General features: G+C 36.2%; 1 protein-coding gene across 6 annotated transcripts in view; it reads left to right on the forward strand.

Moving 5' to 3' along the window:
- Positions 1–21,157, forward strand: part of LARP4 (La ribonucleoprotein 4) — a 207,018-nt gene that overhangs the window by 146,426 nt on the left and 39,435 nt on the right. For 4 of the 6 annotated variants that reach the window (XM_081821661.1, XM_081821664.1, XM_081821659.1 and 1 more), the window contains 5 exons: positions 10,915–11,062; positions 11,646–11,798; positions 14,269–14,344; positions 18,899–19,035; positions 20,878–20,981. In XM_081821661.1, coding sequence (XP_081677787.1) covers positions 10,915–11,062; positions 11,646–11,798; positions 14,269–14,344; positions 18,899–19,035; positions 20,878–20,981 — 618 coding nt within the window. Of the gene's footprint in view, positions 1–10,914; positions 11,063–11,645; positions 11,799–14,268; positions 14,345–17,507; positions 17,692–18,898; positions 19,036–20,877; positions 20,982–21,157 lie in introns of those variants that run through there. The other 2 variants (XM_081821660.1, XM_081821665.1) reach the window with 2 other exon arrangements.

Raw genomic sequence — 21,157 nt, forward strand, 5'->3', positions numbered from 1 at the left:
AGTCCCGCATCGGGCTCCCGGCTCGGCGGGGAGCCTGCTTCTCCCTCTGACCCTATCCCCTCTCATGCTGTTTCTCTCTCGCTATCAAATAAATAAATAAATAAAATCTTAAAAAAAAAAAAAAGAATCTGTTCTTTTGTCTGTTTGTTTGATTGTTTTGTTTCTTCAGTTCCACGTATAAGTGAAATTATACGGTATTCGTCTTTCTCTGGCTTATTTCACTTAGCAACTCTCTAGGTCCATCCATGTTGTCACAGAAAGAAATATTCTTTTTTATGGCCGAGTAATATTCCGTTGTGTATATATATCACATCTTCTTTATACATTCATTTATGGATAGACACTTGGGTTGCTTCCATATCTTGGCTATTGCAAGTAATGCTGCAATAAACATAGGAGTACATCTTTCAAATTAGTGTTTTTTCTTTGGGTAGATACCCAGTAGTGGAATTACTGGATCATATGGTAATTCTATTTTTTATTATTTATTTTTTTAAGAGTTTATTTATTTGAGAGAGAGAGCACGCGCGCAAGCATGTGTGCACAGGCTGGGGGAGGGGCAGAGCCAGAAGCAGACTCCCTGCTGAGATGCGTGGTAATCCCAGGGAACAGGACCTGAGCCAAAGGCAGACACTTGACTGAGCCACCCAGGCATTCCTGGTAATTCTGATTTTAAAAGAATGCATCTTTTTAAGGCTATTGATAAACATTGTTAACTCTTAGAAAAATTATATGAATTACAGCAATGAACTGATAGTTTTCTTTTATACTTGTCAAAATGACATTAAGTAGTTCAATAGGTAAAAATGATATTTGGTAGTTAACTATTCCTGCTTGTTCTTTGTACATTTTCCCTCTTTGGTAAATATCTTAGTAATTTATAGCTCTGTTGTTAATAAGATTGGTGTTGTAACCTTTCAGACTTTTTCTGTTTTTACATACTTATATGTATATCTGTACAGTGATTTTATGTTTGTTAACATAAATGATAAAGTGCTTGTTTTGCAACTTGATTTTTTTCAGTTAGTAAAGATAGGCCTATCCTTTTTTTTTCCCTTTTATAGTATTCCCGTTACAAAGTATACTACATTTTATTTAACCATTTACCTATAGATAGAAATTTATATTTGTTTTTAGCCTTTCACTTAAGGAATATATACATCCTTATATGTGTGTTTTTGTGTACATTAATGGCTTTTAAAGTGTATGCTCTTAACTAGTCTGGTGAAAAATACAAATATTCCCAGGAGTACTGCTTGTCTATATGCTATAGACTTTACACTTTGATTATTCTTGGTACCATTAGCAAGGGACACATCAGATTTATGGATAGTATGCTGCTGAAAGGTATCTAATTAATTATCTCGATTTATTATTAAATACTTAATGAAATAGTGTATCCCCTTTTCCTTGGGCAAGCTTGGTATTCTTGGAGTAAGAGATATCAATGGGCTGAGTCAAAGGGGAACATCCATTAGCAATACTTGGGAGCACTGATCCTGACTTCAGACAGTGCATGAAGGCATCAGGCTGTCAGAGATTTTCTGTATCTTTACTTCAGTGGTAGAGGCAGTGGTAATTTGGGGGCTCTGTCTTACTCCTGGCTGACCCCCCAAGTTTGCAGAAATGGGCTCTGGTCCTTCGGTTATTGAGTTGATTTTTTTCTATCCTCACATGCTTAGGGTATGGACTTCGCATGGGCAAACCATTAGTGCCTCAGAAGGTAGGAAGCTCAGGCATTCCAGGAGGTGGGTGGAAAAGCACATAACAGCCATTGTGCCAACACAGTCCTGCCAAGCACTTAGTTCTCAGTAAAAGAAGGACAAGCTTTCTTTCTCAATATCACAAATTAATTTTGCTGTGTGGTAGGATAACACCTGAGCTTACCAGGAATTTCTTGGCACTGTCTGAGCAACAGCCCCTTCACTCCTGACTCTGGCCCCTGATCTCAGTCTCTTCTTGCCCCTGAAGTGGGATGGGCTCTTTCCCATCACCACCTGCACTGAAACGCATTTGGTTTTTATATTTTCTACTCTGTTTAAAATCTAACCTGATTCTTTGGAGCATATTTCTTTGAATTGCATTAAACACATAGGGACATCACTCTTTATATCTTTAGCTATATGGAGATTATAATAATTTGTTTGGTTAAATTGGGAAGCCTACCAGAGGTTGAGCTTTGAGTAATTATGTGTGATCTCCAAAGGAGTAACTGATTTCTGACACAAAATATAGCAACATCTAAAATCACTTATAAGACAGTCTGTCATTTTTTATTCCTTGATTTTGTCAGTTTCTGCTCTCACCTAGGAATGAGGAGTTTGAATATTTTTAAACACTTCTGATTGTAAAAATGTAATGAAACATTGAAACTTCATGGTCACAAATTCTGTTCTCATTATTTAATCTAAATATAGAGAACAAAAAAAATAAATATAGAGAAGAAACTGATAAGTTAACAAAGATGGGGGTGGGGGAGGTTGGGTGAAATAGGTGATGGAGATGCTTATGATGAGCACTGAGAATATAGGATTATTGAATCACTATATTGTACACCCGAAACTAATACAACACTGTGTGTTAACTAAACTGGAATGAAAATAAAAATTCAGGGCGCCTGGGTGGCTCAGTTGGTTAAGTGGCTGACTCTTGGTTTCAGCTCAGGTAATGATCTCGGTCATGAGATTGAGCCCTGTGTTGGGCTCACACTCAGCATGGATTGTGCTCAAGATTCTCCACCTGCCCCCACTCGTGTGCACTTCGCTTGCACACGCTCTCTCTCTCTCTCTCTGTCTCTCTCAAATAAAATCTTTAAAAAATAATAAAATTTTAAAATTAAAAAAAAAAAGAAATAGTGCATCCCATCAGTAAAAGGTAAATTTTTCATAGTAATCCCACAATATTTGGGTAATTATTTATAAATTAAGTATATATGACATAATACATTTTGTATCTTAAATATTAACCTTAATCTCTTACAGTAATATTTGTCATATTTGGAGCCCCCAATTTTTGAGTAGCTTTCTATATTTGCAGAAATGCCCATATTGTGAGACAGGCCTCTCCAGTGTATGTACTAGTCAAAACTCAAATTCCCAGATGCTCTTGTATCTAGATGGATGCATCTTAAATAACATTAAGAGCCACTAAGTCAGACACACCCACAGATCACTTTTGCTTGAAAATACACAATGTAAGGAAATGAGGGTTCTATTCATAACTTTTGATTTTGCAGGAAGGAGTGGCAGCTTTAAGTGGAGGTTTCAAGGTTAAGTTCCTAATGAGGAAGTGGTTTTGATCCTTGCAGTGGTAATGGATTTGAATTTTGGCATTTAGCGCTTGGTGGTGGCAGGGATAGTGATTTCCTCATTAAGCCACTTCATTATTTTGAGTGATGTTATCTTTGCACCCATTTTCAGCCCTTTCAGTGACATAGTGGCAGTGACACTGTCCTTTAATAAATTACCTTTCTGTTAATTTACCTAGAGTGGATTCTAAATATTGACTGCTAAAAATCCTTGGTAAGATACTTTTCGTACAGCAGGCATTGTTCACGTGTCTGCATAGTGGCAAATGTAAAGATGAGTTGCTTTCTAAAATTGCAACTTCACATTTTTTAAATAATACCTTGGTACCTGGGGTGGGAGGGTGGCTACCTGGTACTATAAGAAAACTAGTTGGTTTCCTCCCTGAGCTAATTAATTATGGTATAACATGGTATTGTGAATTAATATCTCTAAACTAAGATACTGCTGTGATTATTCAAATGCCACTACTTTCAGAGATGCTTTTGCTCCTCTGCATGGTTTGGCATTCTGTTACTGATTTTGATATTATTATAAAAGCCTTAGCAGTTCTGAAACCAAAAACCAGGAAGCACTTCAACATTAGATTTCCATTTTAAACTCAGTCCACATGGAAAAAAAAGAGATTGTATCAACTGTCATCTTGTAGCACCTCTGAAGAGTAAGTAAAGTGCTAAAAATTCTTTTTTTGCACATATGCCTGTGCTATTTCATTCAAGTAGACAGTTGATCTACTCTCAGCCTGGTTTGTATTAATAGCTGAAATAGAATAGGAAGACCTAGTTTCTGCCTTCCTTGAGCCCACTGCCTAGCTTTAGAGCACATATTTAAATAAACTATTACAGTGTTTAGTAAAATAGAGGTATGTACAAATAATAAGAGAGAGAGAGGAAGTAATGACCAAAATAAATAACGTTAGGTGCCCAAGGTATGTAAAAACTATAAGGAATTTTGGTAGAGTAGGCATTATGTCTTTAAAAATGAAGAGACTGGGGCCAGTAATTGCATAATTATTGAGTGGAAGAATAAAGTTAGTTTTTTGTTGTTGTTGTTATACTATACTTGTCTTTCAGTTGTTGGAATTACTCTAAATTTAGCTTCATTGAGACAATTAATACTTCTTTTTTTAGGAAATATTATGAATTAAATGATCTGGAAAACAACTGAAAATGTCAGTTAAAATATTTTTTTAAAAAAGTTTTTTTTTAAGCAGAGCTTTAAGCTGTTAAGAAAGCAAATGAAATCTTCAGACCAAAATTAATAAAAAAAAAAAATTATCCAAGAGGTAAACAGGTCATAAATGCAGGGGCTACTCTTAATGTATCTGTTGGTTCTTAGTGGCCCAGAGCTTTGGTTTTAATGGGCAATGCTTAGAGACAGGACACAAGGTAAACTAGGGGGAAAAAAGCAAACTTTCCCAGAGAAAAGGCAACTTGTCAGTTTCACTTTGGGTCTGGATTGGTGAGGCAGAGATCTTCCCTAATAATTCTAACCACAGATGCTCTTTTTGCCAAAGTAGAGTGAAAATTCACACTGTGTGTTATTACAAAAAAAAAACAAAACCAAAAAACATGTTGAAAATTAAAGGAATATCAGATGGGTAGTTTTAGTATACAGTCATCTAGCAGAGGGAAAACAAATCCTCTCCTAAAGAGCTTATTTTAAATATAGTCTTCAGAATTCCCACAAATAAAGTTCCAAGGAAAACGGGCTTACAATATAAAATCATAAAGCAGGTAAGTCATCATGAGCATGGTTTAGCAGAAACAACAGATCACAAAAGCAAACCCTCAAAGATTGCAGATATTGTGATTATCAAATACAGACTATAAAATAAGAATATTTAATATGCTTGAAGGAAGTTACTGAAAAGATGATCAAGAAACAAAACAGGGGTGCCTGGGTGGCTCAGTAGGTTAAGTATCTGACTCTTGATTTCAGCTCAGGTCATGATCTCAGGGTCATGAGATCCAGCTCCACATCAGGCTCCATGCTGGGTGTGGAGACTGCTTAAGATTCTCTCTCCCTCTCTTAAAAAAAAAGTAAAGGAAAGAAACAAAGCAGTGGTCGGATAGATTTGATAAAAGAACCAAAAAGAATTTTAAGAAATGAAAATTATTTAAAAAGAACTTAGAAACTTAGTGGACAAATTAAATTCATCTTAGAAACAGATGAAGAGAGAATTGATAAACTGGAAGAAAGAACTTAAGAAATCGCTTGGGATGTAATTTCCTAGACAAAGAAATGGAAAACAGGAGAGATTAATACAAAGAGAGGTGGAACATAGTTTGAGAAGGTATGAATATTTTATTGGTATTCCAGAAGGAAACCATAGAGCTAGTTAGTTGATGAAAAGGCAGAGTTTGAAGAGCTTAATGACTGAGAATTTTACAGAATTGATGCATCAGATTTCAGATCTCAGTGAATCCCAAGTGGATTAAAGAAGAATTTCACACTTAAACTGGTGATTGTAAAACTGCAAATCACCATTGACAAAATTTAAGGAAAGAGATTAAGAATGACCGCTAGAGTGATCAGCAACTTCTATACAAAACAGAAGGCAGTGGGGATATCTTTAATATGCTGAAAGGGAATATGTGCCTCATAATTCTTTATACAAAAAAAAAAAAAAGTCTTTATACAGCAGAGGTAGAAGGTAAAAATAAAGGCATTTTCAGAGAAGCCACAACTTAAGAACTGACTAAAAAAAATGTGAATGATGTCCTTACGGAAGAAGGGACATGATTCCAGAAGAAAGGTGTGAAATGTGAGAAAGAATGATGTTCAAAGAAAATCATCAACATTTTTGTAAATTTAATAAAATATTGAGTGGTATAAAACTAAAACAGTATATATTATATATATACAGGCACAAAATACATAAAATAATCTTTGATGTTAATGTACTACACAGTGTAACTAACATTCATGCTATCATTCGAAAAAAAGGTTTTTTAAGTTTTATATTTTTTTATGACTCAGGATTTAAGGTAATATTTCAATAGAATGCTTTATTAGAGGAAAAAAATCCCTGATCTGAGTATTGGCAGCAGATCATGTTCCCCTCTAGCCCATATCCATGCCTTATGTATTTTTTTGCAATTGTAATAATCTGTGAGCTGTAATCATTTGTGGTTAATACTAACTTCATACTTAATCTCTGTTTGTCTTTAGTTGGATATATTATTTCACATATAGGATAATCTGGAAAAGGGAGTTAGTAATATAAGTACTAATTCCCAACCCACAGATTTGCTTAACATACTTGCTTTTGTTACTGTGGTGGTTATGTTTTTTTTCACTTCATTTTGTGAAAGCATTTTCCATTTTGATGTTTTCATATTTCATCAACCCTACCATGCACGTTGTTGCACATTGTAATTTCTCTGGAAACTGGGATACATCTTACAATATTTGATGTTATAGTTTAATAAACAGCAATTTTTTCTTTGATATAGTAGTACCCCTTTAGATTTTATAAAATATGGTGATGTATCTTTATAATTTTGAATGGCTATGTCATACTTTACCTAGTGAATGTGTCATGATTTCCCTTATTGTTTGTTTGGGTTATTTTCATTTGTTGGCTCTTACAAATAATGCTAGTATGTGAGAATATGAGGCGCACCATTTTATACAGTCTCTGTTAAAGAATGAGTTTGCAGGCTTGCCTGGGTGGTTTAGTCAGTTAAGCATCTACCTTGAGCTCAGCTCATGATCCTGGGGTCCTGGGATCAAACCCCACATCGGGCTCCCTGCTCAGTGGGGTGCCTGCTTCTCCATCTACTCCTCTCCCCTACCCCTGCTTGTGCTCTCTCTCTCAAATAATCTTCTTAAAACAATGAGTTTGCAAATTTTATGCTGATGTGTGGGCATTATTTTTAAGTGCTTTGCTAATCTAATAATTGTTAAGTGGTACTTTATTTTCCTACTTATGTGCATATATGTATATTTTTTCTAGAATTTTATTTTCCTAGTCTTTATGTTTTGGGTTTTTTTTGTTACAGTTTTATGTTATTCTGTAGTCATCAGTTTATCCTTTGTGATTAGTACCTGTTTCTTCAAAGCCAACTTTCTATGACATAATAGTTTACATTTAACTTTTAATTTCATCTTGCAATTATTTTGATATAATGCATTAGTGTTTCTGTTAGTATTCTTTTGAGAGTGAGACAGTTGATTACCTTCTGTTCAAAACCAACGTATAAAAGGATTTTGGAGTATTATACTGAGTATTAATTGCTTTTCCATTATTAATATAATTTAGTTCTTGGGGTACCTGGGTGGCTCAATCGGTTAAGCATCTGCCTTCTGCTCAGGTCATGATCTTGGGGTCCTGGGATCGAGCCTTGTGTCAGGCTCCCTGGTCAGCGGGGAGGCTGCTTTTCCCTCTCCCTCCCCCCGCTCATGCTCCCTTGCACGCGCATGCGCACTCTCATGAATCTTTAAAAAAACTTTCGGGCGCCTGGGTGGCTCAGACAGTTAAGCGTCTGCCTTGGGCTCAAGTCATGATCCCGGGGTCGAGCCCTACATAGGGCTCCCTGCTGAGCGGGGAGCCTTATTCTCCCTCTCCCTTTGCCTGCCGCTCCCCTGCTTGTACTCTATCCCTGTCTAATAAAAAAATAAAAAATCTTTAAAAAAAATAAATAAAAATTAAAAAAAAATTTGTTTGTTCTTACCACAGTTTATAGTTGTGAAAAATCGAGGGATATGAGTTAGGTTTTCCCACAATCATACAATTGTTAATGTCAGGGGCACCTGGGTGGCTCAGTCAGTTACACGTCTGCCTTCAGCTCAGGTCATGATCCCAGGGTCCTGGGATCAAACCCCGTATCGGGCTCCCTGCTCAGTGGGGAGCCTGCTTCTCCCTCTGCCTATGCTGTTCCCTGTGCTTGTGCTCTCTCATTCTCTCTCTCTCTGTCAAATAAATAAATAAAATATTTTTAAAAAATTGTTAATGTCAGAGCTGGGTTTTGAATTCAGGTATGATTGTAGAGCCTTAACCATTGTATGTTTAGGTAATAATTATTAACTACCTTGAAATAATCCTCTTTTGCTTTATTAAAGCCACATGCTACTCTGCATAACAGTTCTATAAATGAGGGGTATTTCTAGTATTTGCCTCATTTGCTTTATCTTCTTCATGTACAAATCTTATTAAATGAATTTTTTTAATTCTTTCATTGAATTTATCAAGACTCAGAAATTTGATTTCTCTTTCTGAAAGCTGTAGTCTTTGTTAATTGCCATTTCCTTGGGTAGAGACATAACTGGTATTCTCAGAATTGAGGAAAATGATGGAGGGTAAGTTTGTAAATACATTTTATTCTATTAAAGTGCTTAATATACAGTTAAATGCTGTTCACTAACAGGAAGGCTAGGCTATCACAAGCTCTTCACAGTTCTTTCCTGCCATTAAGCTATATACTTAAATTACTAAATCAAAATCAGCTTAGCTCCAGAGGCAAAGTTCTGGGAGGGTATTGCTGTAGTAAAGGCAGAAAGGGGATATATTATCTGTAGAGAATTTTTAAAACAATAATGAAATTGACTAAAAGGGCTATGCTTGTTATTATCCTATAACTGACCATTCTAAACAGTGTCAACAATAAAATACTACCCACTGCCACCACCATTTTAAGGCTCACCTCTTGCTCCCAAGAGGTGAATGAACCTTGACATGGAAAGGGACACTCTGGGGGCGCCTGGGTGGTTCATTCGTTAAGCGTCTGCCTTTGGCCCAGGTCATGATCCCAGGGTCCTGGGATTGATCCTCACATCAGGCTCCCTGCTCAGCGGGAAGCCTGCTTCTCCCTCTCACGCTCTCCCTGCTTGTGTTGCCTCTCTCGCTGTCTCTGTCTGTCAAATAAATAAATAAAATCTTTAAAAAAAAAAAAAAAAAGGAAAAGGACACTGTGTTTGAGCTTTCTCCTTTTTCCCAGATTATGTTTCAGTTGATAAAAGGAAGCAATCAAAAAATATATGTCAAGCTCTAACAAGGAAACAATGTTTCATTGGTTCATACATGTAAGTCATGTTGGTTCTATTGCACAGTATGGAAACTCAAAACTCATGTAAAATAATGGTTTATTAGATTAAAAGATTGCAGGGGAATTTCATGGACATAATTAATTGCAGAAGTACAGTCAGGCCTCTCAAAAACTGTCTTCTCAGCAATTCTTTCTGGGAGCTCTGCAGTTCTGCCTACCCAGAGTCCTGCTTTGGTTGCCATGTTTAGTGTTGGTGATACCTTAAAGGCTTTTTTTTTTTTTTTTTTTTAACCACCCCATGAGCCCTCCAGGTAGCAGAATTTCTGACAAATTTAAATGATAAATTCATTGTGTGCCAGTTATTTTTCATGAAAGCTGAATTCCCAGTATCTGCAGGTCATAAACTTGAATAATTACTTCTTTGCCCTTTGAATCAACCTTCTGGTGCCTGCCATCCAGGGGAGAGGCCTAAGGCTGAGAGGACAGTTAAAAGTAATTTTCTAGACACAGTGTAAACTTTTTGAAAGGTCATTAATGTACTTGAGAAGGATCAAGTCCTGTTGTTTGGTTGAATGAGGTAAAAGTGTATTTGTGCATCCTGCTTTCTTCCCCTCCTTTTACTTTTTGAATACTCTTCTCCACTCCCCACACCATGATCCATTTCTGCTTTTCACCTCTACATGTCTGTGATTAAATGATGTATGCAGAAGATTACTTTAAATGTCAATTAGTTATGTTGTGGACATTAAGAATATACACTTTCAGGACAAATGGAAAAGTACAATCTAATATAAGGCAGATTGCTGTTTTGTTGGGTTTTTTTTTTAAGATTGTATTTTTTTTTTTTTTAAAGATTTTATTTATTTGAGACAGAGAGAATGAGAGACAGAGAGCATGAGAGGGAGGAGGGTCAGAGGGAGAAGCAGACTCCCTGCCGAGCAGGGAGCCCGATGCGGGACTCGATCCCGGGACTCCAGGATCGTGACCTGAGCCGAAGGCAGTCGCTTAACCAACTGAGCCACCCAGGCGCCCTAAGATTGTATTTTTAAGTAATCTATACACCTAACATGAGGCTTGAATTCATGACCCCAAGATCAAGAGTTGCATGCTCTATCTACCAACTGAGTCAGCAAGACATCCTAGATTGCTGTTTTTGACTTGGGAAAAATTTCCAGTGATAGAATCATTCAGACTCAAAGGTCTGTCACAGCATAGATGGCAATAAAAATTACATTCCCTGGAAAATCATTCCAGATAATTTGCTATAAATATACAAAAAAATAATGCCAAAGATCAGTGAATAGTTTGAATACATTTTATGACATTTGCAAGTATATTAGGGTAAAGCAGCATTTCTGTGTTAATCGTTTATAGAGATATGTTTCTTACTGTATAGGTAGCTAAATTTTATACATCTACATTTCAAGTCTGTCTCCTTAAAAAGATTTATTTTCAAGATGAGCCCAAAACTTTAAAATATTATTTAATATTTGTTATTAAATTACTTAATATTATTGGGGTTTTCTTCATGTTTAAGTAAAATAAAAGTCTGTTATCTAAATTTATAATTTTAATGCACTGACTTTTAAAATTTACAAATAGATCGTTTGATTATTTAGCAGGTAACATCTAAAGGAACTGGTTTAAATCCTAATGCCAAAGTATGGCAAGAAATTCCTCCTGGAAATACTGAAGCCACTCAAGTAACTCATGGAACTGAAAGCTCTTGGCATGAAACAGCAGCCACATCAGGGTCTCATCCTGAGGGTATGTCCTAAATACTTCATCAGTACAGATCATATTTTGGTTAAACATATGGCCAAATTAGTTTATAGAACTTTGGGGTATATCTTTTGATTATTTGATTAAATATATTTATAAATGTTTAACATGTAGTTTGTACACAGTTCTTATTTTTAGTATGAATGGATGGTCACTAATTTCAAATAGTAGCTGTATCTTTGGGTCTAGCATCATTGGCAATGCTCTTTACTCACTGTTTGACTTTGGGTTAGTGACCTAACTTCTCTGTGCTTGTTTCTTTCATCTGTAAAACAATAATAATTACTTTTGGCATAGGATTTTCTGAGAATCAAGTGAATAAAGAAGCTGCACATAGGTAGTACATAGATAGTGCTATATGAATTTAAACTATTGATAATCATTTTAGCTTGTCCATAATTTTAAACTTACCTTCCTCAGGAAGAGAACTCTTATTACAACCATGTGGACATTATCCCAACTGGTAGAATTCCTTAAAATCTTATTATAGAAGACCTAGTGCCCAGAGTTCCTAAAGATAGGATTTAAAGAATTCCTGTTTACTTTCAGTATGTTTTCTTTAATACAGGTAATACAGAGCTTTCAGATGATATGTGTAAGGAATATGAAGTAATGTATTCATCTTGTGAAACCACCAGAAATACTATAGGCATTGAAGAATCAACCGATGGAATGATTTTAGGGCCAGAAGATCTGAGTTACCACATATATGATGTTTCTGGTAAACTTTATGCTTTTATTGGTAAAACGAGCATATTGTACACTAATGTTTTTCCCCTTACGTTCTATCATTGTTCTAATAAAACTTTGGCATTGATCAGTCTGTTTTCTTATTTGAAAAGAACTGTATGTTAATGAAATGCTACATAATTTTTATAAAAACTGTTTTCAAGTGGACAAACATGAAACTTGTGATTTAAAAGAATGTTTAAAGATCCTTTTAAAAGAGAGTATGAAATTAAATATAAAAAGAAAAAATAGTCAATATAGTTAAAAGAGACCTAAATTACAATTTTTCAGAGTGCCCAAGTTTCTTGGTCTTTTAGTTGGGATCAATGCAAGTTCTGTCAATTTCCCATTATTTTTGTTAGTGTGAAATGCATTTATAAATGTGAAGTTGCAGGGATTAATTTTGAGAAAATGGCTGTATTAAAAACATGGTTCTACTACAGTTCAACTTGTGAAATTTTTTTTTCACATTTATTTCATTAGCATGGGTTAGTATTTGGCTTGAATTTAAAATGGATGAGATTTAAAAGAAGCTAAAAATGGACCAAAGACCCCAACCACCTAACTTAACTTTTCTGATTTAAAGGATCTCTTTGGAAAATAAATGTAATAGGGAATACTCTTTTCTATTGCTGCTGAGTTCTGTTCTGTGACTTTCAGTCAAGATACATAAACCTTTGTCCTCAGTTTCCTTATTTATTATAAATATTTGGACTAGATTTCTATGTTTTGTCAGCTTGTAAGTTGATTTCTGAAGTGGCATGGGTGATATTTCCATATAATAATTTAAGGTGCCAGGTTCTTCTCCCTACTATGGTCATAATATACCTAACCACTGGGTACTTAATTTTTTATTTTATTTTATTTTTTATTTATTCATTTGAGACAGAGAGATAGAGAGCATGAGCAGGGGGAGGTGCAGAGGGAGAGGGAGAAACAGGCTCTCTGCTGAGCAGGGAGCCTGATGTGGGACTTGATCCCAGGACCCTGGGATGATGACCTGAGCTGAAGGCAGAGGCTTAACCCTCTGAGCCACCCAGGCGCCCCACCACTGGGTACTTTAAACAGAGAGTTGGTTTTAGTAATGTAGCAACCAGTTGGTATTTTAATAAGTTTCCTGTAATGACATTGAAAAGTTAAATTAAGTTATTGCTCATTTTTAGGTAGCACATTTGGGTGGTTGGATTTTGTATTAGAACGATTGCATATACATAGAAATAGAATGCTTCTTATATTCATTTTTAATGAAGTTAATATTTACTATCACTTTGAATCTTGAGTACTAAGACAAGGTAGTGTTAAAATCATGCACAAAATTTATTTATCTTTATATGCATTCTATTGTTTGTATTTAAAGGAAATTAGCCTACGTAATCACTAACGCTTTTTTTAAGAAGAGGACAAATTTCATGCTTTGAGTCTATGATGTTTTGTGTAAGATTCTAATAAAAGAGTGATGGTTTTCCAGGCTTGAGTTCCAAAAAAAAAGTCTCGTGTTCTGGGTTTAAATGATTGAAGGCATAGAAGGTTGTTAAGAGTTGATTTGATCCTTTGGATGTTTGAGTGTTTTAAATATTCCTAGGAAGGTAAAGAGCTCTATAATCAAGGAATGAAAAGAAAACAGTATTAAGAGATAACAGTTGAAGAAGTATGACTAACATCAGATTTAGTACCAGTTATAAAGATATATATAATCCCAATTTGTTTAGCTAGTTCGTTCAAATTTAGATTACTATTACTTTTGTTCTTTGAGCTTTCATTAAAGGAATAAGTAGTTATCACAATTTTTTTTTTTAAGATTTTATTTATTTATTTGACAGAGACACAGCGAGAGAGGGAACACAAGCAGGGGGAGTGGGAGAGGAAGAAGCAGGCTTCCCGCTGAGCAGGGAGCCCGACGCGGGGCTTGATCCCAGAACTCTGGGATCATGACCTGAGCCGAAGGCAGACACTTAATGACTGAGCCACCCAGGCGCCCCAGTAGTTATCACAATTTTAAAGATTTTAGGGTAGTGTTTTACGTAGGGTAGCCAAGTACCTTTAGTATTAATGGTGCTTTGTTCATTACTTGATAAAATAATTTCAAACTGGGCACCTGGGTGGCTCAGATGGTTAAGTGTCTGCCTTCGGCTCAGGTCATGATCCCAGGGTCCTGGGATTGAGTCCTGCATTGGGCTCCCTGCTCAGTGGGGAGCCTGCTTCTCCCTCTGCCTCTCTCTGTCTGTCTCTTATGAATAAATAAATCTTTAAAAAAAATAATTTTAAACGGTCTGAACTCTAGAGAAAGAACAGATAGGTTGAAATTAGACTTTGTTAGAATTCAGTTGAACTTAAAAATAATAGTTTTGTTGTGAATTTTAATTTGTGCATACTTTGTGATGTATTCTGAGTACAACTTTATGCAGTGTTTACTACCTATGGTAATTTGGTATTAACTTTTTTCCTCTGTTTTCTACCTTCAGGGGAAAGTAATTCAGCAATTTCTACAGAAGACCTAAAAGAATGTCTGAAGAAACAATTGGAATTCTGTTTCTCCCGGTATGTTATTCATATTTTTTTATTGAGATTTCTCATTTTTTGAATTGTTTGGTTAGTAGATGTGAAATACCTGTGAAATAGAGTGGAAGAATGGTGGTTTTAATTTCCTTCAGTGAACTAAATTTAAAGATGTAGTCTCTAATTGGATATGCAAAGGATCTAGTCTTAGTAGAAAAGATAATGAAATACTGGATTGGATTACTTTTGGATTGGGTATTGGATACTTTTCCTAGAAACATACTCAGGTTTAGGGTTCTCAAAACAGTGGTTATCTCTTAATATATCTTTTTAGTAGCTAGCTTGTGTAACCTTTGATCATGGAGTTATGATGGGCATAGAATTTATGTTACTAGTGTCTTCTATTAAATAAGGAGTTCTTTCAGGCAAACGTTTCAAGATGTCTTTTTTTTTTTTTTAAGGTTTTATTTATTTGTCAGAGAGAGCACGTGCACAAGCAGGGGGAGTGGCAGGCAGAGGGAGAAGCGGATTCCCCGCTGAGCAGGGAGCCTGATGTGGGACTCAATCCCAGGACCCTGGGATCATGACCTGAGCTGAAGGCAGATGCTTAACTGACTGAGCCACCCAGGCGTCCCTTTTTTTTTTTTTTTTAAGATTTTTATTTATTTATTTATTTTAGGGAGAGTGCGTGCATGGGGCAAGGGGAGGGACAGAGGCGGAGGGAGGAAATCTCAAGCCAACTCTGTGCTGAGCACAAGCCTGACATGGGCCTCAATCTCCCGACTCTGAGATTATGACCTGAGCTAAAGCCAGGAGTCAGACACTTAACCAGCTGAGCCACCCAGGCGCCCCTCCAGATGTCTTATTTACAGATAACAATTATGTAGTTATATTTATAGTTTAGATGTCATAAAACCTCAGTATTGTAAAACTGCCCCTTCCAAAATAAAGAGAAGTTTGGATATGCATGCAAAGGTAATGCCTTCTGTTTTTCTTATACGTGGTGAGAGGTAGGACCGGTAAACCAATTTTTCAAGCTAGAAACCTGGATTTTATCACAGACTTCTTTATTTCTTTTTTATTTTATTTTATTTTTTTTAAAGATTTTATTTATTTATTTGACAGATACACAGTGAGAGAGGGAACACAAGCGGGGTGGGTGGGAGAGGGAGAAGCAGGCTTCCTGCAGAGCAGGAAGCCTGATGCGGGGCTCGATCCCAGGACCCCGGGACCGTGACCTGAGCCGAAGGCAGACACTTAATGACTGAGCCACCCAGGCGCCCCTCTTTTTTTTAATTTATTTACTTTTTAAGTAAGGTCAATTCCTAGCATAGGGCTTGAACTCATGACCCTGAAATCAAGAGTCATGTGTTCTACCGACTGAGCCAACCAGGTGCCCCTAGACTTCTTTATTTCTTTACACATAATATGCTCTTGACTCAGGTTTAATTGATTCTTTATCCTAAATAGTTCCTCCTTTTTTCCCTCCTTTTTTATTCTTTGCCTTTATAGTCTAGTACAGGATAAAATGATAAAAGCGGGAGTTTCTGTCTGTCTTTAGTCATTTGTTCCTGCAATACAATTCATTTTCTGTAATATATTTGTAATAGTTTTAAAAATCTTTGCCTACTAACTGGATCATTTGTGTGTCTGCTTATATTTGAGTTTTTTCTCTCGGTTCTCTCATAATTTCCTGCCTTTTTGAATGTCTTAGAAATTTTGATTATATGCCGAACATTACATGTAAAAGCAGCTAGGAGCTGCAAGTGATAAGATCTTTCCCTCTAGACAAGATTTGAGCTTTCTTCTGGTAGGCAGAAGCAGATTGATTGTCAGTCCAGTCAGGAATTGAGCTGGGTTAGGACTGAGCAGCCACTGTAATTAGACTCAGTCTACCTCTGATTTATCTCTGTTCCTTAGTCTTGACCTTTTCAGTCTTGATTTGGAAGTTGTCTGTTTTCTGTTACTTCAGTTCTGAAACACCAAGGGAGATTTAGTCCTGTTCTTGAGAGGGTTGAGATTAGCTCTTTAGTCTCTTACCCTGTAAGCTTCAAAATCTGGCAAATGTTTTGTGGGGGAGACCTCTCTTGTGTTTGATGAGAGTTTCTTCCTTCCACTGGAATTTCCACAAAACCACAGAGATGTTACTCTGCCTTTTTAGCCTGGCTCCCAGTCTCCCACCTTCCTCCTTAGAATTCAGGAAATGTTATATGGGGGGAAATCTGCTGTATGTTAGGAGCTCCTTTAGTTTCCAATTCACAGTGCCAGTCCTGTGCAACTGCCTAAAACTCTGCTGGTTTCCCCCTGGTCCCGTATCTGCAGAGCCCCTCAGGAAAAAAAGACCATCTTTCTGGAATTCCATTTTGTTCTTGTAGCTTCTTTCCTTCATCTCCAGAACGTGATTTTTGTAATTTAGCCAGGGTTTTTTAGTTGTTGCAATAGGAGCACTGGTTTGTCATGATCTACCACATCCTACTCAGAACTTTGATACAGTTTAAACAAACTATATGATTGACGCTTGTGGCTCAGCAAAAGTGTTATTAGCACATATCAGGAATTAATCATGAATAGTCAAATCATAGATGTGAATAGATGTGATTTATATCCATTAATTTGACTTCTGATGAGATACGGTTTCTTTAAGAATTTAACCAAGGTTGGGGCATCTCGGTGTGTCAGTTGGTTAAGCATCTGACTTCAGCTCAGGTTATGACCTCAGGATCATGGGATCGAGCCCCACGTCAGGCTCCATGCTGAGCATGGAGTCTGCTGCACCCTCTCCCTCTGACCCTACCCCTGCTCATGCACGATCACACACATGCACACTCTCTCACTCTCTCTCAAATAAATAAATAAAATCTTTAAAAAAAAGGTTTGGGGCGCCTGGGTGGTTCAGTCGTTAAACGTCTGCCTTCAGCTCAGGTCATGATCCCAGGGTCCTGGGATTGAGTCCCACGTCAGGCTCCCTGCTCAGCGGGGAGTCTGCTTCTCCCTCTACTCCTCCCCCGTACTCGTGATCTTTCTCTCTCTCATGCTCTCTCTCTGTCTCAGATAAATAAAATCTTTAAAAAAAAAAAGTTTGACTAAGGTTTTATAAGAACAGACATGCTGAAAGCCAGAGTTGATTTAGGCTACAACTTTTTAGTTGTGTAAATATATGTACAGGGGCGCCTGGGTGGCTTAGTCAGTTTAGCGTCTGACTCTTGATTTCAGCTCAGGTCATGATCTCAGGATTGTGAGATTGAGCCCATGTTGGGGTCTGCTCTGGGCATAGAGTCTGCCTAAGATTCTGTCTTTTCCTCTCCCTCTACCCCTCCCTCTCTAATAAACAGCAAAAAAAGAATATCTTGATGAAGATGTTATTACCATGTTCCTCCATTTATGCTAAAGTGAGTTTAACCTTTGCTGGTATCTTCTCTATTATTTTTTGCCCCCAAAACAACCTGTTGGCAATTGTAATTTTTAAAAAGTAATTACTACTTTATTTTAATAAAACTTGAATGTAGAGGCCTTTGGCCCTACCCTTTGCCAGGCACTAGGGCCTTGAAATACATTTTGAACAAAGATTCTTCATGGAACCTGTATTCTGGCTGGAGGAGACAAAAATAATTTTTTTAAAAAGCATAATAAACTTAGAAGTGTGCTAAGTGATAAGCACTGGAAAAAAATTTAGAACACTGTAATTAAGAGAAGGGGAATCAAGAGTGCTTGGGTGGTTTCAGTTTTAAATAGGGTCATTGAGAAAAGGGGGCTTTTAAGCAAAGACTTCCAGCTGTTTATAACTAGACTGCTTCAAAGATCTGATGTGAATAAGACAACATGAGTATGATTTTACTTCAATTTGTTACATGAGATTTTATATGTAAGATAGAAGTGTTTCTATCTTTTTAAGAAATGTATCTTAAAGAATCTTTTAAATGTTTTAAATTTAGTTTTAAATTTATTAAATTTAAATAAAAAGTCAAACATACTTTAAAAATACAAACATTGAGAAATTTTTATTTTTTATTTTTAAAGGTTTTATTTATTTATTTGACAGAGAAAGACACAGCGAGAGAGGGAACATAAGCAGGGGTAGCGGGAGAGGGAGAAGCAGGCTTCCCGCCGAGCAGGGAGCCTGATGCGGGGCTCGATCCCAGGACCCCGGGATCATGACCTGAGCCGAAGGCAGACGCGTAACGACTGAGCCACCCAGGCGCCCCACAAACATTTAGAAATTTTAAATCCTTTACAGTTAAACTCATGGTTGAAGCTATAATTTTCCCCATATGCATATTCTAACATCAGTGATAAACTGTTTATAAGATGGAACTACACTGTATGTAATACTTTATTAAGCCTCTTTCCATATCAATATAATTCCATAAAGTTCCCTTGTTCAGAATTTTGGGCATGATGTATTTGGTGATTCAGAAACTTTCTGAAAGTTGTTAGAGTATATTTGTTGTGTATTATGTATTTTCAGAGTTCACTGTGTTATTTCTGGTAGCATAATTTTGTTTAACTAAGTGACAGAAGTGAATAAGACACTTCTTTAGCTGCTTTTTTAAGAATTCTTTGTTTTATGGGACTCTTGCTTTTGTTTATTCCTTTCAGAGAAAATTTGTCAAAGGATCTTTACCTGATATCTCAAATGGACAGTGATCAGTTCATCCCAATTTGGACAGTTGCCAACATGGAAGAAATAAAAAAGCTGACCACAGACCCTGATCTAATTCTTGAAGTGTTGAGATGTATGTAAATCATACCTTTTAGCTATAGCTATTTTTTTAAGTCAAAAAGCTAAATATTCTTCTGATTTCTGATCATACAGGGAAGTTTTTGGTTTTGTTGGCCATTTTATTTTTATTTTTTTAAATTGTAGTTGACATATAATGTATTTTTTCAAGTATACAACATAGTGATTCCACAATTCTTTTTTTTTTTTTTTTAAGATTTTATTTATTTATTTGAGAGAGACACAGCGAGAGAGGGAACACAGGCAGGGGGAGTGGGAGAGGGAGAAGTAGGCTTCCCGCCAAGCAGGGAGCCCGATGCGGGGCTCGATCCCAGGACCCTGGGATCACGACCTGAGCCGAAGGCAGACGCCCAACGACTGAGCCACCCAGGTGCCCCGATTCCACAATTCTATACATTAAGCTATGCTTCTCAGGCAGGGAATTGTTAACTCCCTATTTTTTGTTATTCTGTTCCAATAATTTATCTTTATTTTTACTGACTTGGTATATAGCTTCTATATCACTTCAGTACCTTGTTTGTTCATCATCCACTTACTCCAAGTATAAGCAATTAAATCTGTTTTCTAGGCTATTAGAAAGTTACATGTATCATTATCACATCTTCTAAAGCATTGTTTCAAACTTTTGAACCCAAGTAAGAAGTACATTTTACGCTATAGCCCAGTACATACACCACATACCCACACACAACTGAAATGTTAATTATTCAGATTAATACTAAATGCTTGGAATTAACTTTTTTTTCCCCCTAAATTGATTTCACAACCTGTTAAAGAATTGCAGTCTGTAGTTTGACTTTACCAAACTCTAAAGTTTGGTAAAGAATTTGAGGTTCTAAGCATTTTTAGTGGTCTTTATGTCATATCAGTATTTCTTGCTAACCTTTCTTAGCAAAACCTTACCAACGTTTTAACTACTTGACTGAATAAAGGCAGCTCTTCATTTTTATATGAAATGTGTTGTTGAAAATGTTTAAAAGTTAAATATACCAAGTACAATAATAGGCTTATATGAGAGTAGATTTCCATTCTCAGAGGGCTAAAAACATTTATGAAATCTCTGATTGGTTTGTGCAGTGGTTTCTTAAAACAACCCAGTCTTGTAATCAGAAAAAAATCAGCCAAGACACCAGCAGAATCCTCCACTAAGGGCTAGAATCTAGTACTTACTTAAGCCCAACTCTTCTTCCCTTTTTCTTGTATTCTCACTTCTTACCTGTTCAGAGAGGTGTGGCATATTATCTCTCTGAAGGGACTAGGAATAAAAGTTTTGGTTAGATTGTACTATCTTCATTAAATATTTCCTCAAAATCAGCATCTAAAAGATGGCTTCTCAGTGTCTGTAATAGTATGTAAGAATAAATATGTTAAAATCAAGGGAAAGTTATAATCATTTGAGTTTAATTCTTTGTTTAAGTGCTTCTTAGACTTGAATTTTAAGAATTTCTTCGCATGTCAGAATGCAATACTGTCATCCAGTTACAAGAGTAGAATGCAAGTACACTGATTTTTATTATCTCCAGAAATCCAGAATTCAGTAATTATACACAGGGTAATTTTACCTTGTTAGATATGTATTGTATACTCCTGAAAGTTTTTCAACCCCAACACAGTGCCAAGACACAAAGTAGGTACTCTGTATATTTGTTCAAAGAATAACACTTGACAGTGTTTCTTGTATATTAATCTAAAAATATTTTGTTACAACTGTAATCTTTGGTTCTACAGTTTAATTTCTCTGCTAATTTATTCACTTGGAAATAGAAATGAATAGTTTTTAATGGCAATATTAATATCTCTCCTTGTCACTTTTGAATGAAACTTTTTTAAATTTCAGCTTCTCCTATGGTACAAGTTGATGAGAAGGGCGAGAAAGTGAGACCAAGTCATAAGCGTTGTATTGTGATTCTTAGAGAGATTCCTGAAACGACGCCTATAGAGGTAAATTATTAAGCATTGTTAAAGCTAAGTGGTTTTTTTTTTAATTTTATGTTATTATGTTATGTTAATCACCATACATTACATCATTAGTTTTTGATGTAGTGTTCCATGATTCATTGTTGGCGTATAACACCCAGTGCTCCATTCAGTACATGCCCTCTTTAATACCCATCACC

The sequence above is a fragment of the Leptonychotes weddellii genome, chromosome 5 (genome assembly GCF_054177405.1).
Source record: "Leptonychotes weddellii isolate Sample4059 chromosome 5, ASM5417740v2, whole genome shotgun sequence".
Taxonomy (NCBI): domain Eukaryota; kingdom Metazoa; phylum Chordata; class Mammalia; order Carnivora; family Phocidae; genus Leptonychotes; species Leptonychotes weddellii.